The sequence below is a fragment of the Myotis nattereri genome (genome assembly GCF_964212035.1).
Source record: "Myotis nattereri genome assembly, chromosome: 11".
Classification (NCBI taxonomy): Eukaryota; Metazoa; Chordata; class Mammalia; order Chiroptera; family Vespertilionidae; genus Myotis; species Myotis nattereri.
In genome coordinates, this window is record NC_138086.1 from 47835840 (window position 1) to 47863245 (window position 27406).

At 41.8% G+C, this 27406-nt stretch overlaps 1 protein-coding gene across 1 annotated transcript in view; it reads right to left on the reverse strand.

The window, feature by feature from the left end:
* The window catches only part of SLC25A13 (solute carrier family 25 member 13), a 159630-nt gene that overhangs the window by 10491 nt on the left and 121733 nt on the right, over positions 1-27406 (reverse strand). The window contains exons 14-15 of the mRNA XM_081102247.1: positions 14989-15129; positions 1291-1429 (exon numbers count right to left, since the gene is read on the reverse strand). Of these exons, the coding sequence (XP_080958373.1) occupies positions 1291-1429; positions 14989-15129 (280 nt within the window). The remainder of the gene's footprint in view (positions 1-1290; positions 1430-14988; positions 15130-27406) is intronic.

The window sequence follows — 27406 nt, forward strand, 5'->3', positions numbered from 1 at the left end:
CCAAAGCTTAGGGGAGGTTAAAATGACTTGGCCAAGGTCACCCACTAAGTGGTATGTTAGTTCTCCCCATTCGGTGTTCAACCTTATTTCAAGTAAGTAATTTAAAACAAACTGTATGATCACCTTTGGCTCAAAAAATACTATCATTTATATATATGTAAATGATACCTAAAGGACACAGTGAGTCAATGGCAAGATGGGATTAAACGTGGTATTTTATATTCTTGTCTTGAAATCATGATTTCCTGAAACAAGTAGAGTGATCTCATTGCTACTTTTACACTAGGATTCCGAGCAGCCAGGAAGGATCAATCCTGCCTCATATGCCAATATCACTGCCTTTGAAGAAAAAGAATTAATTAAGAATTAAAGAGCAGCTACCTGGGTTCCTTCCTCCAGGGGCTCCCCAGGCTACAGGCAGGACAAGGAGCCCACAAAACAGCAAGCAACTTCTCAAAGCAGGGGGTTGTTCTCAGGAGACTTAAGCCACATATCTGATGAGAACACCACCTGTATCAAAACTGTTGGGACCCAGGCATCACAGGATTGCCTTAGGGTTTGTTAATTCATTAAATGTTTGTCAACACCTGGAGAACTAATCCAGATTGTTCCGGCCTTTAGGGTCTCTGCACCAGGAGTAGCATCAAAGAACACACTGATCCCTGCTGTGGCTATAATCAAATTTCCTCTAGGGATTTACATGGCGATGGAGAAACCAACCTCCACATCTATTGCTCTTCTATTGATATTTTCACTGTAGCCCTGAAAAAAAGACGACAGTCATTTCTCTCTGAGATTCAATTAACACACACACCCAGATCCTCTGACCTTATACAGCGAGAAGGAAGCAGGAATCTAACAGCACCAAGTTGTACTACATTTCTTTTCTCTAAATGATAATACCATTGCTTCAATTCTGGACAAGCTGTCATACATGCTTGTGCTTAGATACCACTAAAGCACAATTATTACATTTTTTTTTTTAAACTTCCGAGTTAGTTCTCATTCTTATGCTATGAAGGGAAACTAAATGGAATGTGAACTGGAATCCAATAATACCACGAAACACACCCATTTTTAATGAGCCTTTTCTGGAGTTAAGAAATTAACTTGTCTAACAGTTTAATCTGCCAGAAGTAAGGTTCATTTCCTTCCCTTTCTTTTCAGTAGCTCTTTAAAGCAACATATATAGCCAGCCAAGTCCTGTGTGCCCAGTCAACAGCTAGAAGCAAAGTTCCAGTGTAGTGGTTCCGGTGCGGGTGGGAACGGAGCTCTCCGAGGGGTACTCACCTGCTATGGCACCAGCCAAGAGCAGGCTTCCAGGGCTAACCTGCCCATCTTCGTTTGCAAAGGAAGCCTTCACGTGAGCGTAGCACGGGAAATAGATGGCTGAGAAAGGAATGTCCCGCAGAAAGCATGCTTTGGCACCCTGTCCGTTGGAAAAGGAAGAAAAACCACATGAAACACATATCCCATTGAGAAGATCAAGCTTCTCTGGAACTTATCTTGGAACAAAATATTCTCTGAGAAGACTGAATTGTACTCATAAGTTGAAAAGGTAACAGAAAAAAAAAAAAGTATTGCCCAAATTCTGCAAGTAATAAATCTAAATTTTCTTTTTAAAAAATAAAACGAATTCTATTGAGGAAGAAGGGGTAGTTCTCGCTTTTTCTAATAGTAAGATTTCTATTCAAGTGATTTTGGGACTTTGTCTGTGACAACCTTTCCCTACTGATGGCAGATCACTGGCATTTCAAGGAGGTTTTGTTCTCAGAAGATGGGCAGCAATAGCCAAGATGCCTCTTTGTTCATATACCAGGAAATAGAACAATTAGATAGGTGGCAAGGGAAGGGGCTTATTTTTTGTATTGTTTGAGACTCTGATGAAAGTGTTGGACTCCTTCCCAGAAAAAATTACACATATGTAAAAAATTATATACTTTTTCAATGGGTTCATGGATCCCCTAATCTACTCACATACTTACCCCTACCCTCCAGGATTTATGAAACATTGACAAATGCTTTAAAATATTTACAATAATTCCTACACATTTAATACCTGTGTGTAGAGCAATTAACAACTAGAACAAAGTCTTCACCAAATAATTTGTGGTGTCAAAATGGTGGCATGGGGAGGCCTTGAGAATTGATGCGTGCCCAGTTAGATAATGAAACAGTTAATCGTCTAATGAAAACCATAAGATGTATACTGTGTTTAGGTAGGCTAAATGGAAACGAAGTCACCCTTTTGCAACACTTCATGATTTAATAGCATTTCTTTTACAGATTTTGTAAAACCTAAAGCTTTCCACCAAATTTAGAGATTCTTTAAAGAAAATAATGACTCTATCCAAACTCATCAGATGCAGTCAAGCCCAGAGACATTTACTGAGGTCCAAGGATGTTGGATCTTGGGTATTTTGGGGCGGATGGTGGTCTCCAATCTGTCAAACCTCCTTAACACAGCGCATTCATTACTGCAGCTTTGCTTCTCTGACCCACATTACACCCCTGACTCAAACTGAGCTCGTGGGTAACAAAACGCTTCGTCTTTTTGCAGAGGAACGGCTATTGACCCAGGGCTCCTGTAACCTAATTAGTTGCCTTAAACAACAGAAGTAGCACTTCATGTTTAATCCTATTAAACTTCCTCCTGCTTTGGCCCATCCTTCCAACCAGAATGAATGCCCGGAATCTGGACCTTGTCATGTTGCTTATTTCTCAGCCAACTCACTCATAGATGGGGTTCAGATGCCTCTGTCCCCTTGGAGCAGACATTTCAAGAAAAGAATACACACCATGTACTGCCAATCAGCCCACACCTTTCTATCGTCTACCCCCAAGTGAGAAGAGGAGCAATATCAACCACCATTCATTCCATAGTTGGGACCATGCTTCTGTGGTTCTGAGGTATGTATGCCTTTTCTTCCTGGTTGTTTTTCTTTTTGTTTTTGTTGTGGGGGAGTATGGTCTAACATCTCCTTCATTCGTCAGCCACCTTTGGTCTTGGCTGTCCTACAGATTAGGCCTGGTATCCTCACCCTCTCAAAGCTTTGTAATGCTGCCATTTCCCCATTTTCCTCTCCTTGGTCAGCTTGACTCCTTTCAGGTAAAGCTATTCAATGACCCATTCATCTGATTAATCAAGGGACCTATCACTCTGCATCTTCTTGGGCGATTTTTAAGCTGGGAACACCAACCTCTAAATACGAGCTCTTCATTCATTTAAACCCAAATGCCACCCTTTCCCACTGAGGATCCTTTATCTAGAAGGTAGACAGGGAGTGGATTCCATGTGGCTCCACGCTGTCCATACTTCATCAGTGCTGTTCCGGGCTTTCTTCTCGCTCTTACACCCACCTCGGTCAGCCTGGCCTGTTTCAGGGTGTGAGCAACCAGGGGCCAGGAACTGCTGTCTGATTTAACTTAGAAAACAGCAAAATCTTTGGCTGTCAGTTGGGGCCTAAGACACGTTCCTGGTGACACGGAGTTAGCTTTGCCAAGTCACACAGAGAAAACCACAACTAAAAAGAGAAATGTGAGGCTTTGGGCTACGTTGTCAGATTTCTGCAAGGACAACGAACTCATTTCTTGGAAAACTATACTAGAGACCAAAACCAAGCCTTTTGTTTTTCAAACAAAGATATGTAATTTGCTATGGATACAACAGAGCTGAGGAGGAAGTCATGGATAATTCTGAACTGGAATGGTAACGAGAGAGAGAGAGAGAGAGAGAGAGAGAGAGAGAGAGAGAGAGAGAGAGAGAGAAAGAGAGAGAAAGAGAGAGAGAGAGAGAGAGAAAGAGAAACAGTGATCAGCCCCTCTTAAGCTACATGGCTTCATGCGATCAGAAGGCCCGGGGAGATGTGATCTGAAATCGCCCTGGGACACAGGAAGGGTAAGGCCACGGGAAGAAGGGGTGGGTTTTCCCCAGAAGGAGCTCTCTCTGCTGGAATCAGGATAACCACCAGGTCCCAGTGGGAAAATAAGCGCCTCGTAATGGGTGTGAGGTGCTTGAGGAGATGTTTGAAAACAGCCCCAGATGACTGAGAAGAAAAAAGTCTTAATCAAAACACAAACAAACAAACACAAAAAGAACAAATCTAAGGAAAAATGGATAGGACTATGTTGCATTTTTCCTACCAGGGATCAGACAGTGCATAATAAAAATCAAGTAGTTTGTGCGCACTGGAGCGAATGTCAGACTATGTAAGAGGTCTTAGGTTTCTGAAAATGTGAAGAAAAGGCAACGCCAAGGAAGAAAGATACCGTGTGCAGCAGCCTCCATCTCCGCTCTGCAGAAGCAGGACAGCCTTGCCAGCGAGTTAAAACATTTAAAACCTCGCTGGACGGAGCGGCTCAGTGGTTGAGCATTGACCTATGAACCAGGCCAGGGTAGCAGGTTCTATCCCTAGCAGGGGGCGTGCAGGAGGCAGCCAATCAATGATTCTCTCTCATCACTGATGTTTCTGTCTCTCTCCCTCTTCCTTCCTCTCTGAAAGCAATAAAAATATACTCTAAAAAACCCCCACCAAAACTCAACATTTAAAAAACTCAAATTTCTACTGATTGAGGCATGAAGAACACCCCTCTATTCTGTCGCTGGGTATCTGGAGATGAGCATCGGGAGAAATCAAGCTCTGAACCTTCCTCATTTGTCACAAATACTAAAAGCTGCCTTTTTCCAGGGGTCGGGGAGAGGTTTAGGAATAAAGGAGGCGATGACTGTGTTACTCCCTGTAAAGTGCCCACTGCAGTACACATGTGAAGGGCAATGGAGGGGGTGGGGCGGAGGAGGCCCTTTTCCCTGCCTCCGGTGCTGCATCCCCCACAGCCAAGCACCTGCTCAGACTCCTCCAGGCAGCAAATCACTGGCCTGAACAGGAGGTGCCCCCAGCCTCTCCCTCCCCAGGCACGAGAGCCCAGTTCCCAAGGAAAGCTAACTCTGCAGAAGGTTGGAGAAAGAGGCACAGACTTCTTAAATTCCCGGGCCTCCTCTCCTCACCACTTCCTTCAGGTCAAAGGCACAAAGGCAGGTGCCAATTTGTAAGGCTGCCCCAGGCAATACCTGACCTGTGGCTCCCCACAATGAAAAGGGAAGCAGGATGTGAAAAGGCTTTTAAAGTCCCAACAGAGAGAATGCCTCTCCCGGATTCCTTGATAAATCCTTCACATGGGTGGTGAACACCCATTCTCCCTCCTACAGCAAAACAGAAACCTGTTTGACTTGAAATCTGTCTGCTTCCCTCTCCACCCCCCCCCCCGCTCCACCTCCCCCCCCGCTCCACCCCCCCCCCCTCCAGTGCGATTTTTACTAGGTGATCAGCCACTTTGAACAGGCAACTTTATAATAAAGGGAAACATTCCGTGTGGCCCCAGTGCCTGCGTCAGCAACACAAAAAATAATTACTTTGGCCATTTAAAAAATTAATAAGTTACAAAGTGTGTGCCACCTAAAATAAACCTTGAACCGTTCTTGCCGCATAAGAAAATCCCCACATTTTCCTGCCTTTCCTTCTCACTGGTTCCGAGGCAGCCCTGTCTCAGACATCCTCTGGTTAGCCCTGAATGTCCTCTGTGCACAGTAAAGCCACCAGGGGAAAATTAATAAACACAAAATGCAATCATCTGATCTCTTACTATTCATTAAAGCACTCTTTCTCCAAAGAGGGTAAATTATTGTGTGTGTTTTTCCCCCTCCTTTTAAATAAAAGACCCACCAATAACAGACAGGAACAATAAAAGGCATCTCCAGGGAGACCCCTATGTAAATAAACTAGAATCAAAACTCAGATCTAGTTTAGTGACGGACTCTCTCTCTACACCAACTCTGTATCATTCTGAAGTCTCTCACCATCACTCTAGAGAAGGTCCAGGAAAGCTGCTTTAAGGGCAGGCCTCACTTAACTTAAAGTTAAGAGTCCCCAATCGACACAAGCCCGTGACGCAGGCCTAGAGATGCTGGCCACGGTATCACCATGGCAAAGGAATTCTTTATTTTGCGACTCATGCTTTCTTGGATGTGGCCACTGTGCTGAAAGCCCAAGGGAGCTTTAATCAATTCTTAAGTTGCTGGAATCATCCACTCAAGTTTACTCTGGCAGCTCTGTCTGGCATGAAACTGTCAAAAGATATAACACAACAGGATTTGTATCTTACACACACCATACACACACCACACACACACCACACACACACACACACCATACACAAACCACACACACAACACACACCACACACATACCACACACACCTCACTCACACACCCACACCCACACCCACACACCACACACACACCACACACCACACACCCACACACACATACACACACACACACTGCTACCTCCAATGTCTTTCCCCGCCCCCCCCCCCCCCCACTTTTTCTTTTAAAGCTCTTCATCTCAGTTGGTATCACACCTGCCCAATCCATTTAATGGGCAGAAAAAAAAACCCAACAAAACAGTCCTGAAGGGTGGTTGCTGATAAAGAAGTCAGGGCCAGGGCAGGTCTTTTCGCATGCTAATTCCTGCTTATTCTAGCTGTACCTGCAAATACAGCTCTAAACAGACTATTTCTAATACAGGGGAAGGTAATTACACTCACAAAGGCACCTCTGTGTCAGGGCTGGGCACCAGGAGCCAGCAGGTCTGGGAGACGGAGGCTTAACAGAGACTCCTGCCGTGAATGCACATTGTCTAGCTTGGGGGGCAAATGCCAGACTGGGGGACCCTGCAGCCCTCAAGACAACAGTGGTGCACCTTGTCTGCGAAGGTTATTTAATGCTCCTGGCACCTGCAGTCAGAGCCACCCCTCTTTCCCTAACTTGCAGGTTGAGAATTTATTTGGCATGTATAATTGTATATTTTGATCCTGGAGCTGCACACAATGGGCAGCATGTCATGTCTTGATCCCTCAGCATTCCTCTTGGTTTCTCCCACGCCAGTTACCCCGTGGCTCACAGCCTGGCAGCACCTCTCCTGCCCAGTCCAGGGACAGTTAGGGCCGCGAGGCTGGGATTCGAACTGGGTGAGAAATATCACTGATGCCGAGACCTGGTATGATTGTGTTGTTAGAGTTAGAACCAAATAAACCAGCCAACAACTGGAGACTTGGTATCAGTGACATTGAAATTGAATTCAATTTTAATGTAAAATATCAGTGCCTATTATTTGTTTTCTTTATTCCAGAGACTTTTAGGATATCGGTTTCTCCTGAATTTCATTGCAATTTTAAGGAAGGCATTTGGTCACTGGAGATTTTTGGGTAGGAAATTCCCTCCTGTGTCAGTGTTGGCTCTTCCCTACTCTTCTTCTACCACATGATGCTTTGCCATCAACAGTGCTCCTCTGCCACTGGCTAGAAACCCTCCAGAGAGAACCAGTGCCTTGTCCAGGAGATGCTCAAGCTGGTCTGCTCCTGAACCATCCTCCTGACAACTTTCATTCAGCCTCCAATACTGTGCAGGCAATGCGCGTTCATTCCTCTGTTTTCTTCTCCTTGATGTAGATCCAGGGAGGCAGGGAGAGCTCTTTATTCCAATGCCTCGGCGTGCCCAATGAAGGCCATTTCTCTGCAATTGTGGCTGATGGGCTAGCTGAGCTGGGGAGTCTCTAAGTGTTTCACCGTTCTCACTGCAATTCTTGGAGAGGATGACTTCTCAGAGGAAGCAGACTGCATTCAAAGAAGTAGTTTAAAATAAATCCTCTTAACGATGGTTCTCTGCTTGCATCCTGCCACCCCCCAGCAGCAGCAGGCCACTGCAGGAGCAAGCATGCAAGCTTTGGAGTCAGAGACCTGGGCTCAAAGTATTGCTCTGCCACTTGGTATCTGATGGTGGGTGAGGTTCTTACGCTCTTGGTGCCTCCAGTTCCTTATCTCTAAAATGCGAGTAACATTTGCATTGACATCAGAATTAAATTTACATCCAATGATTCATATGAAGGACCTAGTAAAATACCTAGCCCAAGGATCTTCAATGAAAGGTGATGATATAGAGGTAATTATTACAATCAATGAAAAACACACTGTCCTCTTACAGCAGAAAACAGAAATAGCTAATATATTCTTTAAACAGAAACTGGAATAGGACTCCTATGTGGTTTCATACTTGAATCACAGTAGAGTTCTACATTTATCAGGTAAGAACCAATCAATCTTTTATTTGGCGGAAGACCTAATCCTACCCAATAAGTTCCAATAGTTTGCTAACTTGATCATATCCCACATGGGACATATCACCTTAATTTACAGTCAATGGACATTTCTTAAACTGGCCATCTTTTAAGTGCATACCTTGGTCACAATTAGAAACCAGAGGGAGGTTAGAATAGATTATCAGATATCTATGTCACTGCTGGAAAATATATTCAGAGCATTCCACAAACAGTGAGTGGCAGTATTTTCAATACTTAAAACCTGAAGGACAGCATGCTATATTATACAAGTGTCGCTGAAATAAAAAAGCGCTGTGTTAAAACTAATTCTGCAGGCACTTAGCAAAAGACAAACAAAAGAAAGAAACAACAACAAAACAAAGCATGAACTTGATAAAAAATGTTTGTCCCTGGAAAGGTAGGTTATCTGCAACACAGCGCGAGAACACTAACATTTCATTGTTACCTACTCTTGAATATTTGAATTTTCTTCTTTTCAAAACTATACTGCCTATCGAATTATTTTTTAAAAGAACTTTATGGCACTGGAATGATTATATTCTCTCACCTCCCTTAACACTGATCACTTTGACGGCAATAATACTGCATTCAATATTAGTAACTCTGGCACCTATTAGAATTAGTGCTTAACAAGTATTTGGTGAATGAACAGAAGAATGATAAAAAAAAATAATAATCATTTTCCTAATATTTTTAAGAATCTTTTCTAACCCCTTCTGTATACTCAACTCCTTTGGGCACTGATTTATAAAAATAATATTTTTCGCCTGGTCAGTGTGGTTCAGGGGTTGAACCAGGAGGTCATGATTTGGTTCCTCATCAGGGCACATGCCTGGGTTGCGGGCTCAATCCCCCACAGGGATGTGCAGGCACGAGATGGTAAATTCCTTATAAAACCATGCGTTATTGATTTACTTTCATATTCCCAGGGCAGAGCTTGCTGGGTGAATGAATGGATGTCTCCTTTCTTTGCATTAGACTTCCCCAATATCATGGTCTTCTTTGGTCATTACTTGCCCACATTCATTCACTGTCAGTGCTCTAATACCCTTGTCATAACTTGTAAACACGTGGCTTTTGCTTACCCTTCATGGGCTCAACAAATACTTATCAAATGTCCACTTGTGTGCCAGAAATTGTTACAAGCAGCAGTGAACAAGACAGGTCTCCGGTATGCAAGCACACTCCAGATAAGGACACACACACTCACTGAGAAATCTTTCAGATGGTGACAGGTGCCATGCAGTGACTTGGCTGTCTTTCTGAGCAGGCATCTGTTGAGCAAAGAAGTGAGGGGCAGAGCCTTCAGGCAGACTGAAAAGTGAGAGGGAATGAGCTTGGAGTGTCTGTGGGAAGGAATGGCAGCAGGGCAGCCAGAGGAGAGGGAGGGTGGAACAAAAGTGCAGGGGAAGAGAGGCCATCAGGGAGGGAGCTAGGGTGCTGTTCTAGGTGCAGCAGGAAGCCGCTGGGCAAGGACAACGTTCCTGTAGGGCACGCTAGTTTCCGCTCAAGTGTCATCTCATCCGAGAGGCCTTCCCTGACTGCTCTAGTAAAATGCACCCCCCTCCCTCAAAGCTAGCCTGCCTTGGCCCTTTCCATGCCCTCAACCTACCCTGCCTGCTTCTTCATCAAAGTTCTTAGCACCAAAGATGTCACATGTTTGTTATCTTGATGGCTGACTTTTTCTATCCACCACCGTGTGAGCAGGGACTTGGATTTCATAGCCATGCCCTAAATGGCTAGAACAGGGCGTACAGTCAGCTCTCAATAGACCTGTGCTGAGTGGGTGAATTAATCTGATTCACAGTTTAAACAGATCAACCTGGCTGCTGTGGGGACAATGGGTTCGGAAGAGTTGGGAGTCAAACCCATGAGGAGGCTTTCCCAGAGGTCCAGGTAAAAGCCATGTGTGGGAGAAGAAGGGGACAAGTGTAAAGCCATAGCATGCCCTTGGTGTTAGAAAATTAGCATGGCACCAGCTCCTCACACTAAGGACTAAATAGGTGTTTTCTTCATGTGGAGCCATGAGCTTATAAAAATGAGTATTTCTTTACAAGCTGCTAAATTGAGAAATTTTTCTTGTGTACTTACATGTTACCAACATAAAATTGATAAAATGATATAGTTTGACAAAATCTATTAACAATAAAAATGCACATGCCCTATGATCTCACATCTTCATTGCTAGAATTTATGATTGGGATAAACTCACAAAAGTATATCCAAATATATGCAGGGATATTCCCCCTGCTATTGATTGTAATATCCCCAAACTAGAAACAATATAAATGCCCATCAGTAGGAACCTGCTTTAAAAATACTTTAAAAATGTTTCTACAGCTATTACATAAAATGAGGAAAGAGCTTTAAGATATATAGTGCGCTTAGAAAGATTCCATTTTTTTTAAAATATTTTATTGATTTTTTACAGAGAGGAAGGGAGAGGGAAAGAGAGTTAGAAACATCGATGAGAGAGAAACATCGACCAGCTGCCTCCTGCACACCCCCAACTGGGGATGTGCCTGCAACCAAGGCACATGCCCCTGACCGGAATTGAACCTGGGACCCTTGAGTCCGCAGGCCGACGCTCTATCCACTGAGCCAAACCGGTGAGGGCAGAAAGATTCCATTTTTGCTAAAACACACATACACAAGATTCTGATATGGATACAATTAGTGATATTCAGGGAGAAAGAGAAAGCAGAAAGGAGGAGAGAGGTAAATATTGACCTAAGTAGGTTTTATTTTCTTAAAGATAATATGAAAGACACAAGCAATGGTTATCTTTTGAAGAAAGAATGGGATTGAAAAGGGTAGAGAGAATTTTACTTTCAGACATTTCTGAATTATATGGTTTTTTTTTTAAACATAAACTTGTATTTCCTTTAACACAAACAAATAGGCCTGGCCGTTGTGGCTCAGTGGATGAACATGGCACATGATTAGGGCATGTGTCCCAGTTTCAGGCCAATCCCAGTAGGGGGCATGCAGGAGGCAGCTGACCAATGATTCTCTCTCATCACTGATGTTTCTATCTCTCTTCCTCTAGAAAATCAATAAAAATATATTAAAAACAAAACAAACAAATGACATCCCTTTGAGATAACTAGCAGAATAATCAAGAACATATATCATTACTTGCTTTCTGATTTTATGGACAGTAGTCCAATGATTCATCGACACATACACAATGAATGAACACACATGCACACATGTACACAGATGACTATATATCTGAATGTTCTAGAATGCAGTGGACAAAGACCTCTGAGTAGAACACAGTAGATACAGCCCATATTTGCAAGTGACTTTCCATGCTGCAGCCAATGTACCACACAGGAGCACAATCCAAAAATGATTTTCAACTCTGCATGATGGATCCTGGCTGTCATTGCTTCCCTGCTCGTTTTTTGAACTCAAAGAGACAGAAACTGTTCCTTTGCTTAAGGAAGCATCTCTCAGCCTACATGCGCTGTGCTGACATTCAATGTTAAATAGTAAGTTCCATTCCATTCCTCAGGTGTAATCCGTCTCCCCAGCAAAGCTTTGTTGGCTCCTACAGGAAAGGTAACATTCACAAGTCCATAGATGCCACTTTCTTTTCTCTGACGATTTATTTTACATATCTCATGCGCTAGGGGCTTATGTAATAAAACAAAAGTTACCTTGAGAAAGGGAAACACATCCTCTTGCATTCTTAAGAAAAGCAGTAGAGTTGCAGATTTTTTGAAAACTCCATTACATTCAAAAAGCTCTTTCAAAGGCCGTTTTTTATCCTGCCTTTACTTCAATCACCTACCTACTCAGTGCTGTAACTAAACCTCTCTAAATGGTACCCAAAGAGGAGGCTTTGTTTACAGGGTCCACTAGAACTATTTCTAACCTCAGGAATGTGAAATGTTTACCACATCCACTTTTTTTTTTCTTCAGTTGTAAATGTATTTCTAAAGCAAGTATTCTAATTACCATTCACGGGGAAGTCACAGAATAGTGGGCTATTTTGCAAGTCAATTCAGGAGAAAAATAGAAAGCCGGGTTAAGTCCAATTTAGGGAGGTTAAGCACCGCAGGCCTAAACACACAGGACAGAATCAACCACTCCCCCTCCTGGGTCCCGCATTGTCATGTTAACAACAGCAAACAAAAGGACCCAGGGAAGGGAGGAAGATTACCTGTCCCAACTAAAACTAGGACAGTAGTCCTCTTTTTGAAAGATGGAGGGATGCATACCAGGTGTAAAGGTCTTAAGTCACTCCAAGTCATCTTTCTACTCAACCAAGACAAGAATCAGTGAAGAGCTTTATTACCAAGAAGTACTATCCTACAACAACAAAGACGTCAATGACATAGCAAAGCAAAGCTCTGACAACCATAAAACCACGGACATTGAGTTGCTAATATGATTTCTGACCAAGGAGAGGTGGGGTAGGGTGGGGGCGCCTGGAGAAGAGAGTCGCAGGAAACCAAACCTAAGGCTGGCATGTGGGATGATATAAATGAGGACAACCTGGGCAGGCAATGAAGACCAAGCAGACTGAACAGAGCTGTGACCTCCGATGACCTCCGATGAATGAATCCCGGCTTACAAATCTGAGCGAATTCAGCTGAGGGCACCACTGGCCGGCAGAAAGGAAAGGATGGCAAGACCACTCTCGTGCAATGAAATCAAGTTTCCGGAAGCTCAGGAGTGCCAGCGACTTCCCATGGTAATTACCAAGGCACCCAAAGCAGCACCCAGCCCGGAGGAATGCCTCTGAACTAGATTAAACCACCAGACTAGTAATTAAACTAACTTTATATGGGAGAGGTCTCTTGCTCAAACTTGAGCAATCCTGCTCATTTCAGGAAAGCAATTTTAGCACAAAAGTGGAAACAAGAAACTTCTGAGCCTCGATTTCGGCTCAGATACTGCCGTTGGCAGCCTCTGTTCTCCTGACTACAAAATCAGGAGGCCAAGGACTTCCAGGGGGTGTTAAAGGGGATTAAGATTATGAAACACCGTGAAGATGAAAAGGACTAAGTCTCAGTCTTGTATCATTTGCAGGTAGTTGAACAGTCTCTTTCAGTGTCGGCAAACAAGTTTCTACCATTTTATCCATCTAGACATTTCCATAGCAGTCACTACTGTTAGCACCTAAGTGTTTTTTACTAGACAACCTGTTGAAAGACTGCTTGGCATCTTGTCAAAATGACATGCTGCTACATTGTGTTCTAGTCCGCAAGAACCTAAAAATTTAGAAAAGAAGCTGATATTTTTTTTTTCTACTTCAAAATGATCCATGCTGTGCCTCATGACAATTCTGTTTATTTCTTACAGCTGGGCAATAATGTGGTAAATGAAATAGCTAGAATATTGTGTTCCACCGCAAACACTCACAGATTGAGCATTTTAAGGGCTACTTTGAAAATTTCGGCATATTTATTCCAGAGCTCCACAGACTCCAAACTATAAGGCAAGTTCTCTACCCCCCTTAAAACTAACCCCCGGAAAAGAGGGCATCCCATTATGTTTGATCCTTACAAAGTCTCAGATGTGGGGTACTCTTCCCTCACTTGACTGAGTACGGGGAAGGCAAATGTACCTGAAACAACCCCAACTATTACTAACACTGGTGTGTAGCAAGGTGACTGACCTGCAAACGTGAGTGAAAAAGAAAAGGTTACAAAAGTGCACGTGGGGGTGGGATCTCACAACTTGCTGTGCTGAATGTCCAAACAAGGCATTTAAAGTTCACTCCAAAAAGCAGTGTAAGTTTTTACAGGGTGAGCTGAGAACAGAGGAAAAAGAAAACAACTGCCCTGGCGTTATGTCCACAGAGTACAGAAGTGCCAGCCTGGAATAAAGATGAAACACTGCAAAACCATGTGCGTGACCAAGTCAAAGAGTAGATCAAGTGGCCCTGGCCGGTGCTGCTCAGTGGTCAGTGTCAGCCAGTGCACTGAGGGATCTCGGGTTCAATTCCCAGTCAAGGGCACATACATTTTATGTAAATAAATGAAAACTATTTTAAGTGCACATTGGCCTTCTCATCCTATATTCCTAAAGGTTTACTTATTCAAGTTGGCCATGAAAATTTTTTTTAATTTTTCTCATTAAAAAATGATGACCACCTCATGTTTGCTAAAGCATCATAGCTGGGCATATATGAAACAAGTTCTAGTATATTCCATTATACCTTCTTTGGGAGAGGAGTGTGAATCACAAATTTTAAGAAATTTCTAAAAGTTTGGTTTTCCAATCCTTCTGAAAAACTGTTTTCTAAAGGAAAAACGGTTAAGATTCAACACAATTATGACAAGCCGTACATATGGACAGGGCTGAGATGTATAGGATCAGAAAATACATTCTTGATCTGGTGTGGACTCCTTACACTGAGCTCAGCATACCTCCCGAAAGATGGTGCCCTGTGATTCATGCATCTATCCTTCATGGCGGACAACACCGAGGATTAGGAATTGTTGTATCAATAACAAATGCAAATAAGGCTCCAGCCAGTGTTGCTGCAAAGAGTTGTGCGCTGAACAGCGCCAGCGGGCGTCATTCACACCAGCCATCCTTGATTTGTGTATTTCTAAGGACAGTTTTTTGGTGGGTGGCAGGAAGGGCACCTACCTTCTCGCTGGCATGAAGGTGCCCTGTGGACTGCAGCAGCTATAGTTCAGAATCTTTATTACGGATGCACCAAACTAGACCACAGACATGGCAATGACCTTTTCCAGGTGTGGAAAAGAGAGGAATCGATTTCATGCTGGTGAGCAGTGACTAGTTTAGGAGATGAGCACGCAGTCAGACAAATGACCAAAAGGAAAGTTACCTTGTAAATCCCAAAGAACCCCAGGTCCCTCACGACAGACAGAGCACTGACGCGGGGACCGGTGGTGATTTCCCCAGCCACTTGCAAGCGGATCTTGACGATTTCCAAAGGATTTGTGAAGATCACCTGGGAACCGCCTGCCTAGAGAGGAAAAAAGAAAAGTATTATCAAAGCAGGGTCATGGCAAATGGTTCGGGAAGAGGTGAGTGATCCTCCTCAATGGAGCTCTGAATATTCTATCCTCAAGAGACCGCATTTTCAGTCCTTGTCCCATCAATGAAAACAGCTAGTGATTATGAGTTCGAATCAAAATACAATTGCTGCCGAGGGGGCCTTGGCTTTGAGCCCTGTGATGGCAGTTGATTGCCCTTCAAGGAATCTTTGTCATTTTAGGGTGAGGGCTCTGGTCATTTTAGGCCCTAACTCCTTCGTGTGAAGGTTGAAGGAAAGCAAAGACCAGAGACTTAGCTGAAAACAGAGAGACCTCTGTTGGCCTCACCAGAGTCCTCACCCTCAAATGACCAAGATTCCTTGAAGGGCAATCAACTGCCATCAGAGGGCTCAAAGCCAAGGTCACAAAGGCAGCAATAAAATGGAAATCCAACAGTATCCAAATGACGAGACACAGATCTGCCATCAGGATGGGAGGGGGGCAGGGAGGACACAGGTCCTCCCATGATGGACTCCATGATTTCCTCAATGACCCCGGGAACATGCAAACTTAGATGAAAGCTATTTCTTTCTTCTCCTAAAAAAGCAGGCCAATCATCAAACACTATTTTCTGGAGTTACATAGTATTATAATTTTATTTATGTATTACCTGTGTATAGAATTATTCTTTTCATATAAGATAAATGTCAAAGTAGTAAAAATATGCATTAAATCAATTATGGCCCCAACTTTGAACAACGTGTGCTATTTCATCCCAGCAATGGCTGGGTGCCACTCTTCCGAGATCATCAGTGGAAATCTTTAAAGTGCACTCTAAGGGAAATTTTAAGCTCGCTATTTTGAAGCTAAGCCTGTATTTATCATAAGCAATTACATTCCTTCTTACTGTACTTCAACTTGTTATTCCTTGTCACAAATATATTACATTTTTATACCATTCGAGCTAAGGTTGACACACAGTTATAGTTCAGAGTTTTTATTAGGTAGCGAATGCACCAAACTAGACCACAGACACGGCAGCAGCTTAGAGATGCCGCCATGGCAACGGGCACAATTTGGGTCAATATCATCTCCAACTACTTCTTGCTAGAGCCTTTGATCCTATTAACCAATGCACACACCCGGACAAAATGGCCTGCACTAATCAAAACCAGCTACGACAATGGTCTCTGAAGTATTGTTGATAACACCTAGGAATAAAAATTAGGAACATAAACATCCAGCAGTAAGGTGAGGACTAAATGAACGTATGTATGCTTGTGCCACGAGAGGCTATCCTGCCCATACAAAATTATGGCGGCTGCTCACTATATTCTGTGAAGTGAAAACTCTCCCGTGTGTCAGTGCGTGGACACCTGCCCCAGCTCTGCCTAAACATCATGTGGGAGAGACACACCAGAGCAGTGCTTCTGAGGTGGCAGATTACAAATGGCTTCTTTTCTTTTCTGCTGTATTTGCTTTATTTCTTCTACACAGATCATGTGTTACTTCTATAAGGAAACATAAATACTTCTGCCTAACTTACTTAGTATACATGGCAACCTCCCCCTACCCCAAAATGTTCATTCATTAACTCCTAAATCAAATTGCTTTTCCATTTTTACCAACTTCGTACCTTAATCAAGACACACGTGTTCTTGAAAACAGACCGGAGAGTTTCCACTTTCTCCATTAAACACTGCAACGGTTTAGACAGAAGGCAGCGGAGGGCTCCTGAGTCTAGACTGCCACACTGCCGTACGCGCTTCTGCTGTGCTTTGCCCGTCACCTTCATCTCTCCTAGGTGACTCTAAGGAGCTGGACCAAGTAATCTTGGTAGAAGAAACCTGGGTTGGACTCATCAAGAGACGCGCCCAAGAAAGGCCCTTCTAAAGTGGAAAGGAGGTGAGCACATCCAGGAGCTGGTGTGCTCTGGTCCCAACAAAGGCATTCTGCTCCCACTCCTCCAGGGCCCTGAGCAGCCAGGCTGTGCTCCAAGCAGGCAGGCAGAAGACCAAGCCCCGCCTGCTACAGCCCTTGAGTATTTTGTGGGTTTGCTCCTGCCCCTCTTCACATGACATGAGGGGAATTCAGTGTGGCAGGATGAAGAGATGAAATGGACCTGACCTAGTAACAGTGCTGAGCGCACAATAAAGATTATGTCTGTGCTTCTGACCTGGGCTCTCAAGTTGTGAAAATAAGCAAAAATTAAAAAATCATTTTCTGGGGGCAGGATTGCTCAGAAAGATTTGCTGAGCTCGAATTAGCCTGAGGCTGATTTCTGAAAGCACAAGGATAGGATGGAAAGTGGTCAGTGCACACTGATCTTGAAGAACAAAGCAGGAACTGAGTGCATACTTACAAGTATTGCCAACAGCAGGGAAGGAGGGAGCGGAGTGTCCCTGATTAGAACCGAGCCCCTGCCCCTATTCCCCTATTTGTCAAACGATCTCACTTCTTGTGAGGATCAAGGAGATGGTGGTGGTGTTGCAGCCAGCACAGTGCTCAAGACACAGCAGTGACTTCAAAGACGTTGGTCGTTTCCTCCAGCTCCTAAATTAATGGTTCTTCTTCCTGGCTGCATGATACAATCGCTCTCAGAGCTTTAAAATATAATGACTTCTAGAACCCTCGTGCACTGCTGGTGGGAATGCAGACTGGTACAGCCATTATCAAACACAGTATGGAGTTTCCTCAAAAAATTAAAATTGAAACTGCTGTTTGACCCAGCAATCCCACTTCTAGGAATATATCCTAGGAATCCTGAAACACCAATCAGAAAGAATATGTGCACCCCTGTGTTCATAGAAGCTTTATTTACAATAGCTAAGATTTGGAAACAGCTCAAGTGCCCATCAGCAGATGAGTGGATAAAAATGTTGTGCTACATTTACAGCATGGAATACTATGCAGCTGTAAAAATGGAGACCCTCTAACCATTTAAGACAGCATGAAGGGACCTGAAGAACATTATGCTAAGCGAAATAAGTCAGTCAGAGAAAGACAAGTATCGCAGGATCTCACTCATATGTGGAATCTAATGAACAAAATAACTGACAAGCTAAACAGATCCAAAGACATGGAAGCATGTAACAGACTGACAGATCTCAGAGGGGGGAGGGGAGAGGGGGCAGAAAGAGATTAACTAAAGAACTTATATAGGGTGTCCCAAAATTCACGCAAGATTTGAATTTTGCGTGAGCATTAACAACAACAACAACAACAACAAAATAAAGGCCTAATTTTACTTGGTTTATTGAATCAGATTCTAATATCTGTTGCCCGTTGATTTTAATCCCTTCAATTTGATAAGCATTACCAAGTACCAATTATGGCCCAGGAGCAGGGACAATGAAGACCAATGAAGACCACGGCTTTGTGTATGTGCCAGCAAAGCCGTGGAGGCCATTTACTCGATGTGCTATTCCATACATAATCCTATACTGTATATTTTATGAATCAATAAAAAATTTACAATTTTTAACTATACACCTGTGTTTTCTATCAAAATTACTTCTTGCGTGAATTTTGGGACACCCTATATATGCATGGCCCGTGGACACAGACAACAGTGTGGGGAAGGCAGGGTGGGGCAGGAGCCTGGTAGAGGAGGGTAAAGGGAGGGAGGAAAGGGGAAGGCATCTGTAAAATACTGTCAATAAATTAAAAAAAATTTCTAGACCCAATTCCAGACAAATTAATAGAGAATTTCTGCATCTGCCCTTTGAAAATGGTCCTACGTGACTGGATGTACAAGGGAGCTGAGAATCATTTCAGTTCACCGCATCACCTCTAGGATCCCTTTCGATCCCGAGATTGCTTTATAGGGCCTATTTCAAGTTGTGATTTCAAATTCTAGCCTTCTGTGCTAGATGTTTTACATCTTTTAGATGTTTTACATCTGATCTCATAAAAACTTTTCATCCATATCCAAGTGGTGCCATTATTAAAGGGTATAATTCTTAGATATAGAATTGATGCCTTTTTCATTTTCTTGTATCTTTACTAATACCTATAAATGTTAACATTATATACACTAAAATAAGAATATAGACTCAATCCCCAAACCCCAAGCCAAACCATAGATACCAGTTCTTTCAGCACAACAAAGGGAATTCTAATCTCTAAGGATGATACAGAAGTCAAATCCACCCCAGAGAGCTGCAGGGAACAGAAGCAGCGGGAAGAAAGAGTGTAGTGATACCAGGGAAAAAATAATGATGTCCTCGTTACCTCTGGTGGGCTCAGAAAGAAAGAACCTACAGACTCCGCATGGCACATTGTCGAGGTGCCAGAGATGAATGGGTCCTTTGGAGTCAAGCTGGAAGGAAATGAGACTCCAAGGCACCAGGAGAAGATGCTTATCATCAGATGCACGGTGTCTGGGCATCACCACGACTTGATCACTGAGCACACTGCCTGCTGCTCTGCTGGCTCCTGGTCTATTATCCATTCACAGTACCTTGCCTGGGTTCCTCCTTTGCAGAGATCAAAGGCAGCCGAATCCGAGGACAGGAACACCTATTGTGCGCCATGTCTTTGTGTCCCTCATCACTCGAGAGCTCTGGCTGTGTGAAGATGCTGTTCTTTTCGTGTGTGTGCAATTTTGTCACAAATCATTTCCCTGTGACTTTCTGGAGTCTGAGGCACTGAGGACAGGGGAAGATTTTCCATACTGGAGCTGGCTCTGTGGGGCAATATTATATTTACAGTGGGGACACTGACTTCTCCACAGGTTTCCTGGAACATTCTTTGTTACTGAAATTTTAGTTACTACCCAGTATCTGGGCCCATCTAAAGAGAAATGCATACACTACTGCAGACTTGTTTCTGCGATCTAATCATTCATTTATATGTTTGCCCAACAAATATTTATAAGCAATCATGTTCAAAGTTTGTCCTAGGAACTGTGAGGACACAAGATGAGTGAGAAAGCGTTTCTGTTCTCAAGCAGCTTGAAATAGGAGTAAAGTAATAAATATTTATTAAGCATCCATTATGGACTATCAGCATATTGCTTTGCAAGTATTTATATGTAAATCTTCAGTCCACTCAAGCAGTGGTATTTTTTCCAGATTTTACTTAAGAGGAAATGGAGGCATAGAAAGATTAAGGCAACTGTTCTGGGTTGAATTGTGTTCCACCAAAATTTAAACAGTGAAATACTACCTCTTAGGGAGTCAGAATGCGATTATATTTGGAGACAAGGCCTTCAATGAGGTAATTAAAGTAAAAACGAGGTCATATGGGTGGATCCTAATCCAATGTGACTAAAGTGTTTATAACAAGAGATACAGACACCTATGTGTACAGAGAAAAGACCATGTGAGGAATAACAGTGCTAGATGGGTTTGTACCCAGGCTACTACCAGGTTCTGAACAAGGACATTTTATTACTTACTCTATTAGTCTTGAATATCAGCATCAGTCTGGATATATATATATATATATATATATATATATATATATATATATAGTATTTTTTTAAAAAGGAACCTGATAGTCAAAGACATTATATATCACCCTCACCAGGTTGGTCAACTGGAGCATCATCCTATACACCAAAAGGTTGCAAGTTTGATTTCTGGTCAGGACATATACCTAGGTTGTGGATTCGATCTCCAGTCAAGGTGCTTATGGGACGTAATGCATCAATGTTTCTCTCTCACATAGATCTCTCTCTCTCTCTCTCTCTCTCTCTCTCTCTCTCTCTCTCTCTCTCGTCTGCCCCCTTCCCCTTCCTCTCTCTCTAAAATTAACAGAAACATATCCTCAGGTGAGAATAAAAAACAAAATCACACATTAATTATATCTTTAGAGGAAAAATATGGAACCACTATACCAAAATATCTTTCACATTAACATTATTTTGTAAGTACCATTAATTAGTAATAGTCTAACATGAAATGTCTACAAGTAAAATGAAGAAAAACATAGATTTTTTTTAAAAAAGGGACATAAGTATTTGAATACTAGAGAAACAAGTATTATACTTAGACCAGAAGATTCAATGTTGTTGTCAATTTTCCAGTAGATTAATTTAAAATGCAAATGTAAAAAATGTCAATCCTCCTATAAATGAATATAATAGTCAAATGTTGAAAAGGTGTCAATTTTTTCCATAAATTCATTTAAAATTCAAAGCAATCTTCCTAAATCTCAACAAGTTTTCTTAAAGATGTTTAAAGACAGGCATATTCTGAACAAAATGTCATATGGAAAACCTTGCATCAGTATACGTTAACACACACTTACAGAGTCAGCGATTTTTTATTTATCTATTTATTTATTTATTTATTTTATATATTTTATTGTTTTTTTTACAGAGAGGAAGGGAGAGAGATAGAGAGTTAGAAACATCGATGAGAGAGAAACATCGATCAGCTGCCTCCTGCACGCCCCCCATGGGGGATGTGCCCGCAACCCAGGTACATGCCCTTGACCGGAATCGAACCTGGGACCCTTCAGTCCGCAGGCCGACGCTCTATCCACTGAGCCAAACCGGTTTGGGCTAGAGTCAGCGATTTTTTAAAATGTAGTCCAAGACTAAGTAAATTAAAGAAATCGAGATACGTTGGGCCTTAAATTCCTTGAAAAGGTATTTAAGTGCTGTTTGGTGGCATAGTCAATGGTAGAGCAGACCTCCTTCTATCTGTAGCCAGGAGTCCCTTTCTGCCCAACTCATGTATCTGGGAGCATCCTGATTCACTGTGGTTTCCTAATCTTGACTAGGGGACTGGTTTTGATCCATTTTTGCATCAGTCCCATAGAGTTCGAAGCAGAATACAGTTAATCCATTGTTCTGCAAGAATCTCCACTTCAGGAGTTATTCTTTTTACTTTTTACTTATAGAAAAGGTTGTTAACCAAGAGGTCCCACAAGAATGTAAAAGTCTGAAGGTAAATGAGAGGCCAAGATTTTGTTGCATAAAATTCAAAGGCTGGTAAGGGAATTCTCACTGACCAGTTTTGTAAGGATTTTGCAAGGATTTTTTTTGCAATGCCTATATTCTTCAAACCATGGGTCCTGACCTATGAGGTCTCTCCTAGCAGAGGGAAAGTCAGCCCAGTACAGGACTCCAGTGTCCCATTCCATCTGCCACTCTGGAGATAACACAAAAGCATAGAACTCTGTTCAAAGAAGAGAGAGAATTTGAACCCAAGGCTGACCTGAATCCTAACTCAAGCTCAGAACCATTATATTGATTTTCTGAGTGTCAAGAAGTCTGTGCTTGAAAACGATTTGTTTTCAGTTGCTTTTTTTTTTCCTTCTTTCTTGTTTAAACAGAGTATCTGCCTGAATCTTGGGTTAACCTGATCACTTACACTTGAATTCCTGTGACTTAAAGGGACTCTCTCTGGAAGAGATAAATGACTCAGAGATACTAAAGTACATCAAGAAATATGGAAGAGAGGTTTTTCTCCCCAGGTACAAGATGGTAGACTTTCATCAGATGCATCAAATTTTTCTTTGTAGATTTGGCAATAAATCATAAGGAAGCCCCAGGCCCTTAGGCAGTAAAATCCCTAAATCATGCCAAGTCTGAATCCTTGAGGAATAGTTCAAACTCAGACATGTAAAACTAGTACATATTTTTAATTTCACTCAGAAGGGCTTACAAAATAATTATACTGGTGTGAGTTTTACCTAAATATAGCACAGGGGCTCAGGATAATAGCAATGGAGTCACAGGAACCTGGATTTTAATTGGGCTTTATCACTTCCTTGTCTGTGACCTACGGCACTTCTTTGCTAACTTAGATCTCTCATTTGGACCACAGACTGACACCAATTCAGACTCACTCTGAGGCCTTCCTAAGGCAGCAAGTACTAACTCTCTAGCATGGTGACTGACACAGAGCAATGGGTCAAGAAATGAGGCACTGTTGGGAGTCATATGGCACCATGGCTGACAGCCTAAGCTTTGGCAAACTTCTGAACCTACCCACTCCAAACTGATGCCATCTGTAAAATGGGCACATTCACATTACTGTTCTTCATGCTTTCAATAAATACTCTGTGTCCACTCGATAGTAGGTGTGAACAAGACCGACAAAGATCCCACCCTCATGAAGCACGTATCTTAGCTGTTATTTACAGGAGTATGTGTGGATTAAATAAACACACACCTGAAGAACTTATCCCAGTCCCTAGCCTTCTGTAGTGCTCAATCAATGGTATTGATTACGATGAATTAATATAGGATAGAACTCTATGTAGGTGAACCTAACTTACCAAACTCCTTTAATATCAGTACGAATGTGTTCTCAAATGTTCCTTTCCCTGGAAACCTGTAAGTTAAACTTTCTTTCTGAGCAAAGCACAGTTATACTGAGGATTAATAGGCAGTAGCTATATCAGGTAAAAAAAAAGAAGGGGAGAAGGAGAAGAACACACCTTATTGAGTGATGGGTGATGTAGTAAAGCTCAACATAATTAAATTTAAGCTGGCATTCAATAAATTGTGGGCGTTTTTACTTCTGAAATACTTTTGTTACTGAGAAATGGTTAGCCATACCCTACTGGAGGAGCTGTAAAAATGTCAATGGCCAGATTGTAACCTGATTGGGTAACTAGCATATTCCACCACACTATGTTTGTGGGTCTGGTGTCTGCAGCTCCATTCAGGTGTGGGCTGCCCCCAACACTGGCAAATCACCTTGAAAATGTGAACCACTGTCACAAAGGGACTGAAAGGGAGGCTAAACTGTGTGTAACACAAAAGGTGCCCCAGTGCTGAAACGAGGCAGTGTGCATCTTTCTGACCAGGTAACACGACTGATGGAAGTGAAAGCAACACAATGACCCTTAATGGTCAAGATCAAGTTCTGATCTGGGGAGCTTTTAAAGCTATCCCAAGTGGATGCTGGATGTCTCATCCCGCTACCAATGCAAACGAGAGTTCCCATTTCCATATGATGGATTTAGCTGTTGTGATTCCTGCCTAAGTCCACGAGAGCAACCAGAAAGGAAACGGGACTGTGGACGCTACAACTTTGTCAGCAGGAACCCCTAGCACCAGGCCTCTCAAATGAAGAGGGGTCTATAATCTTTTCATGACACAGTCCTCATGGCTAGGAGTAAAATATAGATTTTTTTCTTCCAATACCTCCTCTCTGAAATGAGCTAGACAGACAGTCTGCACATAACCTGAAGTGTGGCTTCTATCACAGATGCTTGGTAAGCTTTATTTCTCTGTTTCTTTTTCACAATTTTGCCATCCCAACTCCTCTTGCCAAGCTCTATAATGATTTACTTCATTGTTAACACTCCTGATTATGCATAGATAATTTTACTGTAGGACATGATGTATCTATTTCTTTTTTAAAAAACAAGAATTTTAAGAAATAACATATTTAGAAAGGCAACACAATCCTAATGTACTGCCCAATTTTTCCACTCTAAGAATAGTGACCTTCACAAAAATGACCTTAACATACTTTAGGTCTAATAATTGTGAAAAAGTATGCTTTGTTTTTTTATTGATTTTTCAAAGATTTTTAAAATTGATTTTTAGAAAGAAAGGGAGAGGGAGAGAGAGAAACATAGATGTGAGAGCAGAACATCCATGGGCCACCTCCTGCACACCCCCCACCAGGAATCAGACCAGCAACCCCTCAGTATACAGTATGATACCCAACCAACTGAGCCACACCAGCAAGGGCACAAGTATGTTTTAAGGCTGTACGTGCCTTAAAAATGACTTGCCAGGGCTGACTGCTCATTATTATAACTACAGGAAATGACATAAAATATCTAAATATATTACCAAATGGATCAGTTCATACTTCCCCATAAACCATTTTCTTTTACCTGTTAGGAACTAAACAAGCCTTTCTCCAATGCTTTACTAATCAAGATAGTATCCCTGAACATTCTTTCTCATGACCTAGGAAGCTGAGTCAAATAAATCCCACATGATGAAAAGCATGCTTTCTTATGATCCCTCCCCGACATACACACAACCATTAGAGGCAAATCTGGAGAATATGCAGAGAATATTAACAGTCCTATATTTAAAAAAAACCAATTTGTCATTATTCTGCTGTCCACAGAAAACAGCAGTGTATTTTTTAACATAGTGTAATTCCTGCTATATTTTAAAAAGCATTAACGATAACTGTAATTTAATCACCTCTCTTTAATTTGAATTCACATGGTAGATACTTATAGCTACTTAAAAATTAAGTGGCAAAATGTATATGAAGAATATGTATCTTGATATTTTAATTATGCTCAATTGAATGTACTTAGATTTAAAGTGCTTTTCACAAATGACATGTGCTAAGAATATATAATTGCACACTGACATTCTAAAATGTGTGCTTACATGTGTCAAAAATAGATTAACATGAAGTTATGAAATATGAATTTTTTAAAAACTAAAACCCAAGTCCATTATTTTGATTATTTAGATACAAATAAATTTGTTACTACAAAAAAGGCCTACACTAGTAAATATCTAATGATTTTCATTACATATAAAATGAATAGTCATGTGATGACGCTATTTGATTTTTTAATATATTGAAAAATAAAGATTTCTTAAGAAATCTAAGCTTTGACATATTTTCCATTTACCCTCTTAATAACTCAGTGTTAAATGGAGACTTGAAAATAATTTGTATGTAGTACCGGTATTATCATCATATATAAAGACTACAGGTAGAAAACAGATAGTCGGCAGAGAGCGGTGGATAAATTAAATAAAATGCAGTGCTTGCCCACCTGGTGTGGCTCAGTGGTTAAATGCGACCTATGAACCAGGAGGTCACGGTTCAATTCCCGGTCAAGGCGCCTGGGTTGTGGGCTCGATCCCCAGTAAGGGGCATGCAACAGGCAGTCAATCAATGATTCCCATCATTGATGTTTCTATCTCCCTCTCCCTTCCTCTCTGAAATCAATAAAAATATATTTTAAGTAAGTAAATAAAATTAAAATGCAATCCCCGAAAGTAGTCAACTGATGTTCAGAAGCACTAAAAACAAGCACTGACCAACCCACAGAGATGCCAGCAAACTTGAAGGAGCATGTGGCCCAGAGGCCACTGGCTCCATCCAGCTCTGCATGGAAATGTCAGACCTGGTGCCCTCGCTAGAGCTTAATCCACTTCTGTAATTAGGAAGGAGTCCATCCTGGCAGCTGAGAAAAAAAACTTTTTTTTTACCCCTAGTGTTATGGGCTGAATTGTGTCCCTCCAAATTTTATGTGTTGAAACCCTAACCTGGCATCACAGAATGAGACTATATGGAGGTTGGATCTTTAACGAGGTAATTTAGGGTAAAATGAAGTCGTATGGGTCATAAGGACTCTGGTCATATCAGACTGGAGTCCTTATAAGAGGAGGAGATTATGATGCAGACAATACACAGAAAGAAGGGGGGCGGGGGAAACCATGTGAGGACATAGTGAGAACATGGCCATCTGCAAGCAAAGCAAAGGACCTTCGGAAGAAACTGAATCTGCAAACACCTTGATCTTGGACTCCTAGCTCCCATAAGTGTAAGAAAGGAAATTTCTGTTATTTAAGTCACCACGTAGCCTGTGGTCCTTTGTTATGGCAGCCCTAGCAAACTAGCATATACCTAATTAGGCTATAAATAATTGTACATCTCTGATAAAGCAATACAGAATTTTCTCCCTTGATTTGGTGTGTAAATTAAGCTCTGATGTAAAAAAATAAAAATAAAAATCTGTCATTACATTTTTAAGAACTTTGAAAAGAGAATAGATTCTCACCACTTGATTGTTTTTGAGACAGGGACCAAATTGAAATGTCCTGTTCTTAGTTTCTTAACTGCATGGTAAGGCAGAAAAAGGCTACACTGTTTACACCTTTTATAAATATTAAATTTTACATTTTCAGCTTCATAGGGCAGTGATTTTCAACCTTTTTCATCATGGTGCACACAACCTAATTACTAAAATTCTGTGGCACACCAAAAAAATATACTTTTTGCTGATCTGAAAAAAAAGAAGTTATCATTTTGATTCATTCACACCGGTCAGTTATTATTGTGTTGGCTTTTGCCATTTTTTCATTTGACAATCTTAGGGAAATGAGTCAATGGCCCTGACTACATCATCAGGTATTGCATGTTTTAAAAATTCTTGCGGCACGCCAGTTGAAAATCACTATCGTAGAGTTTTCATAGGACCATAGAAACCAGGCCAAGAAACCAAAGTAGAATCTGTTTGACTGACACTAAAAAGCCATTACGTTACAGACTTGTCAAACATGTTCACATGTGGGCTCTGCCTGGCAGA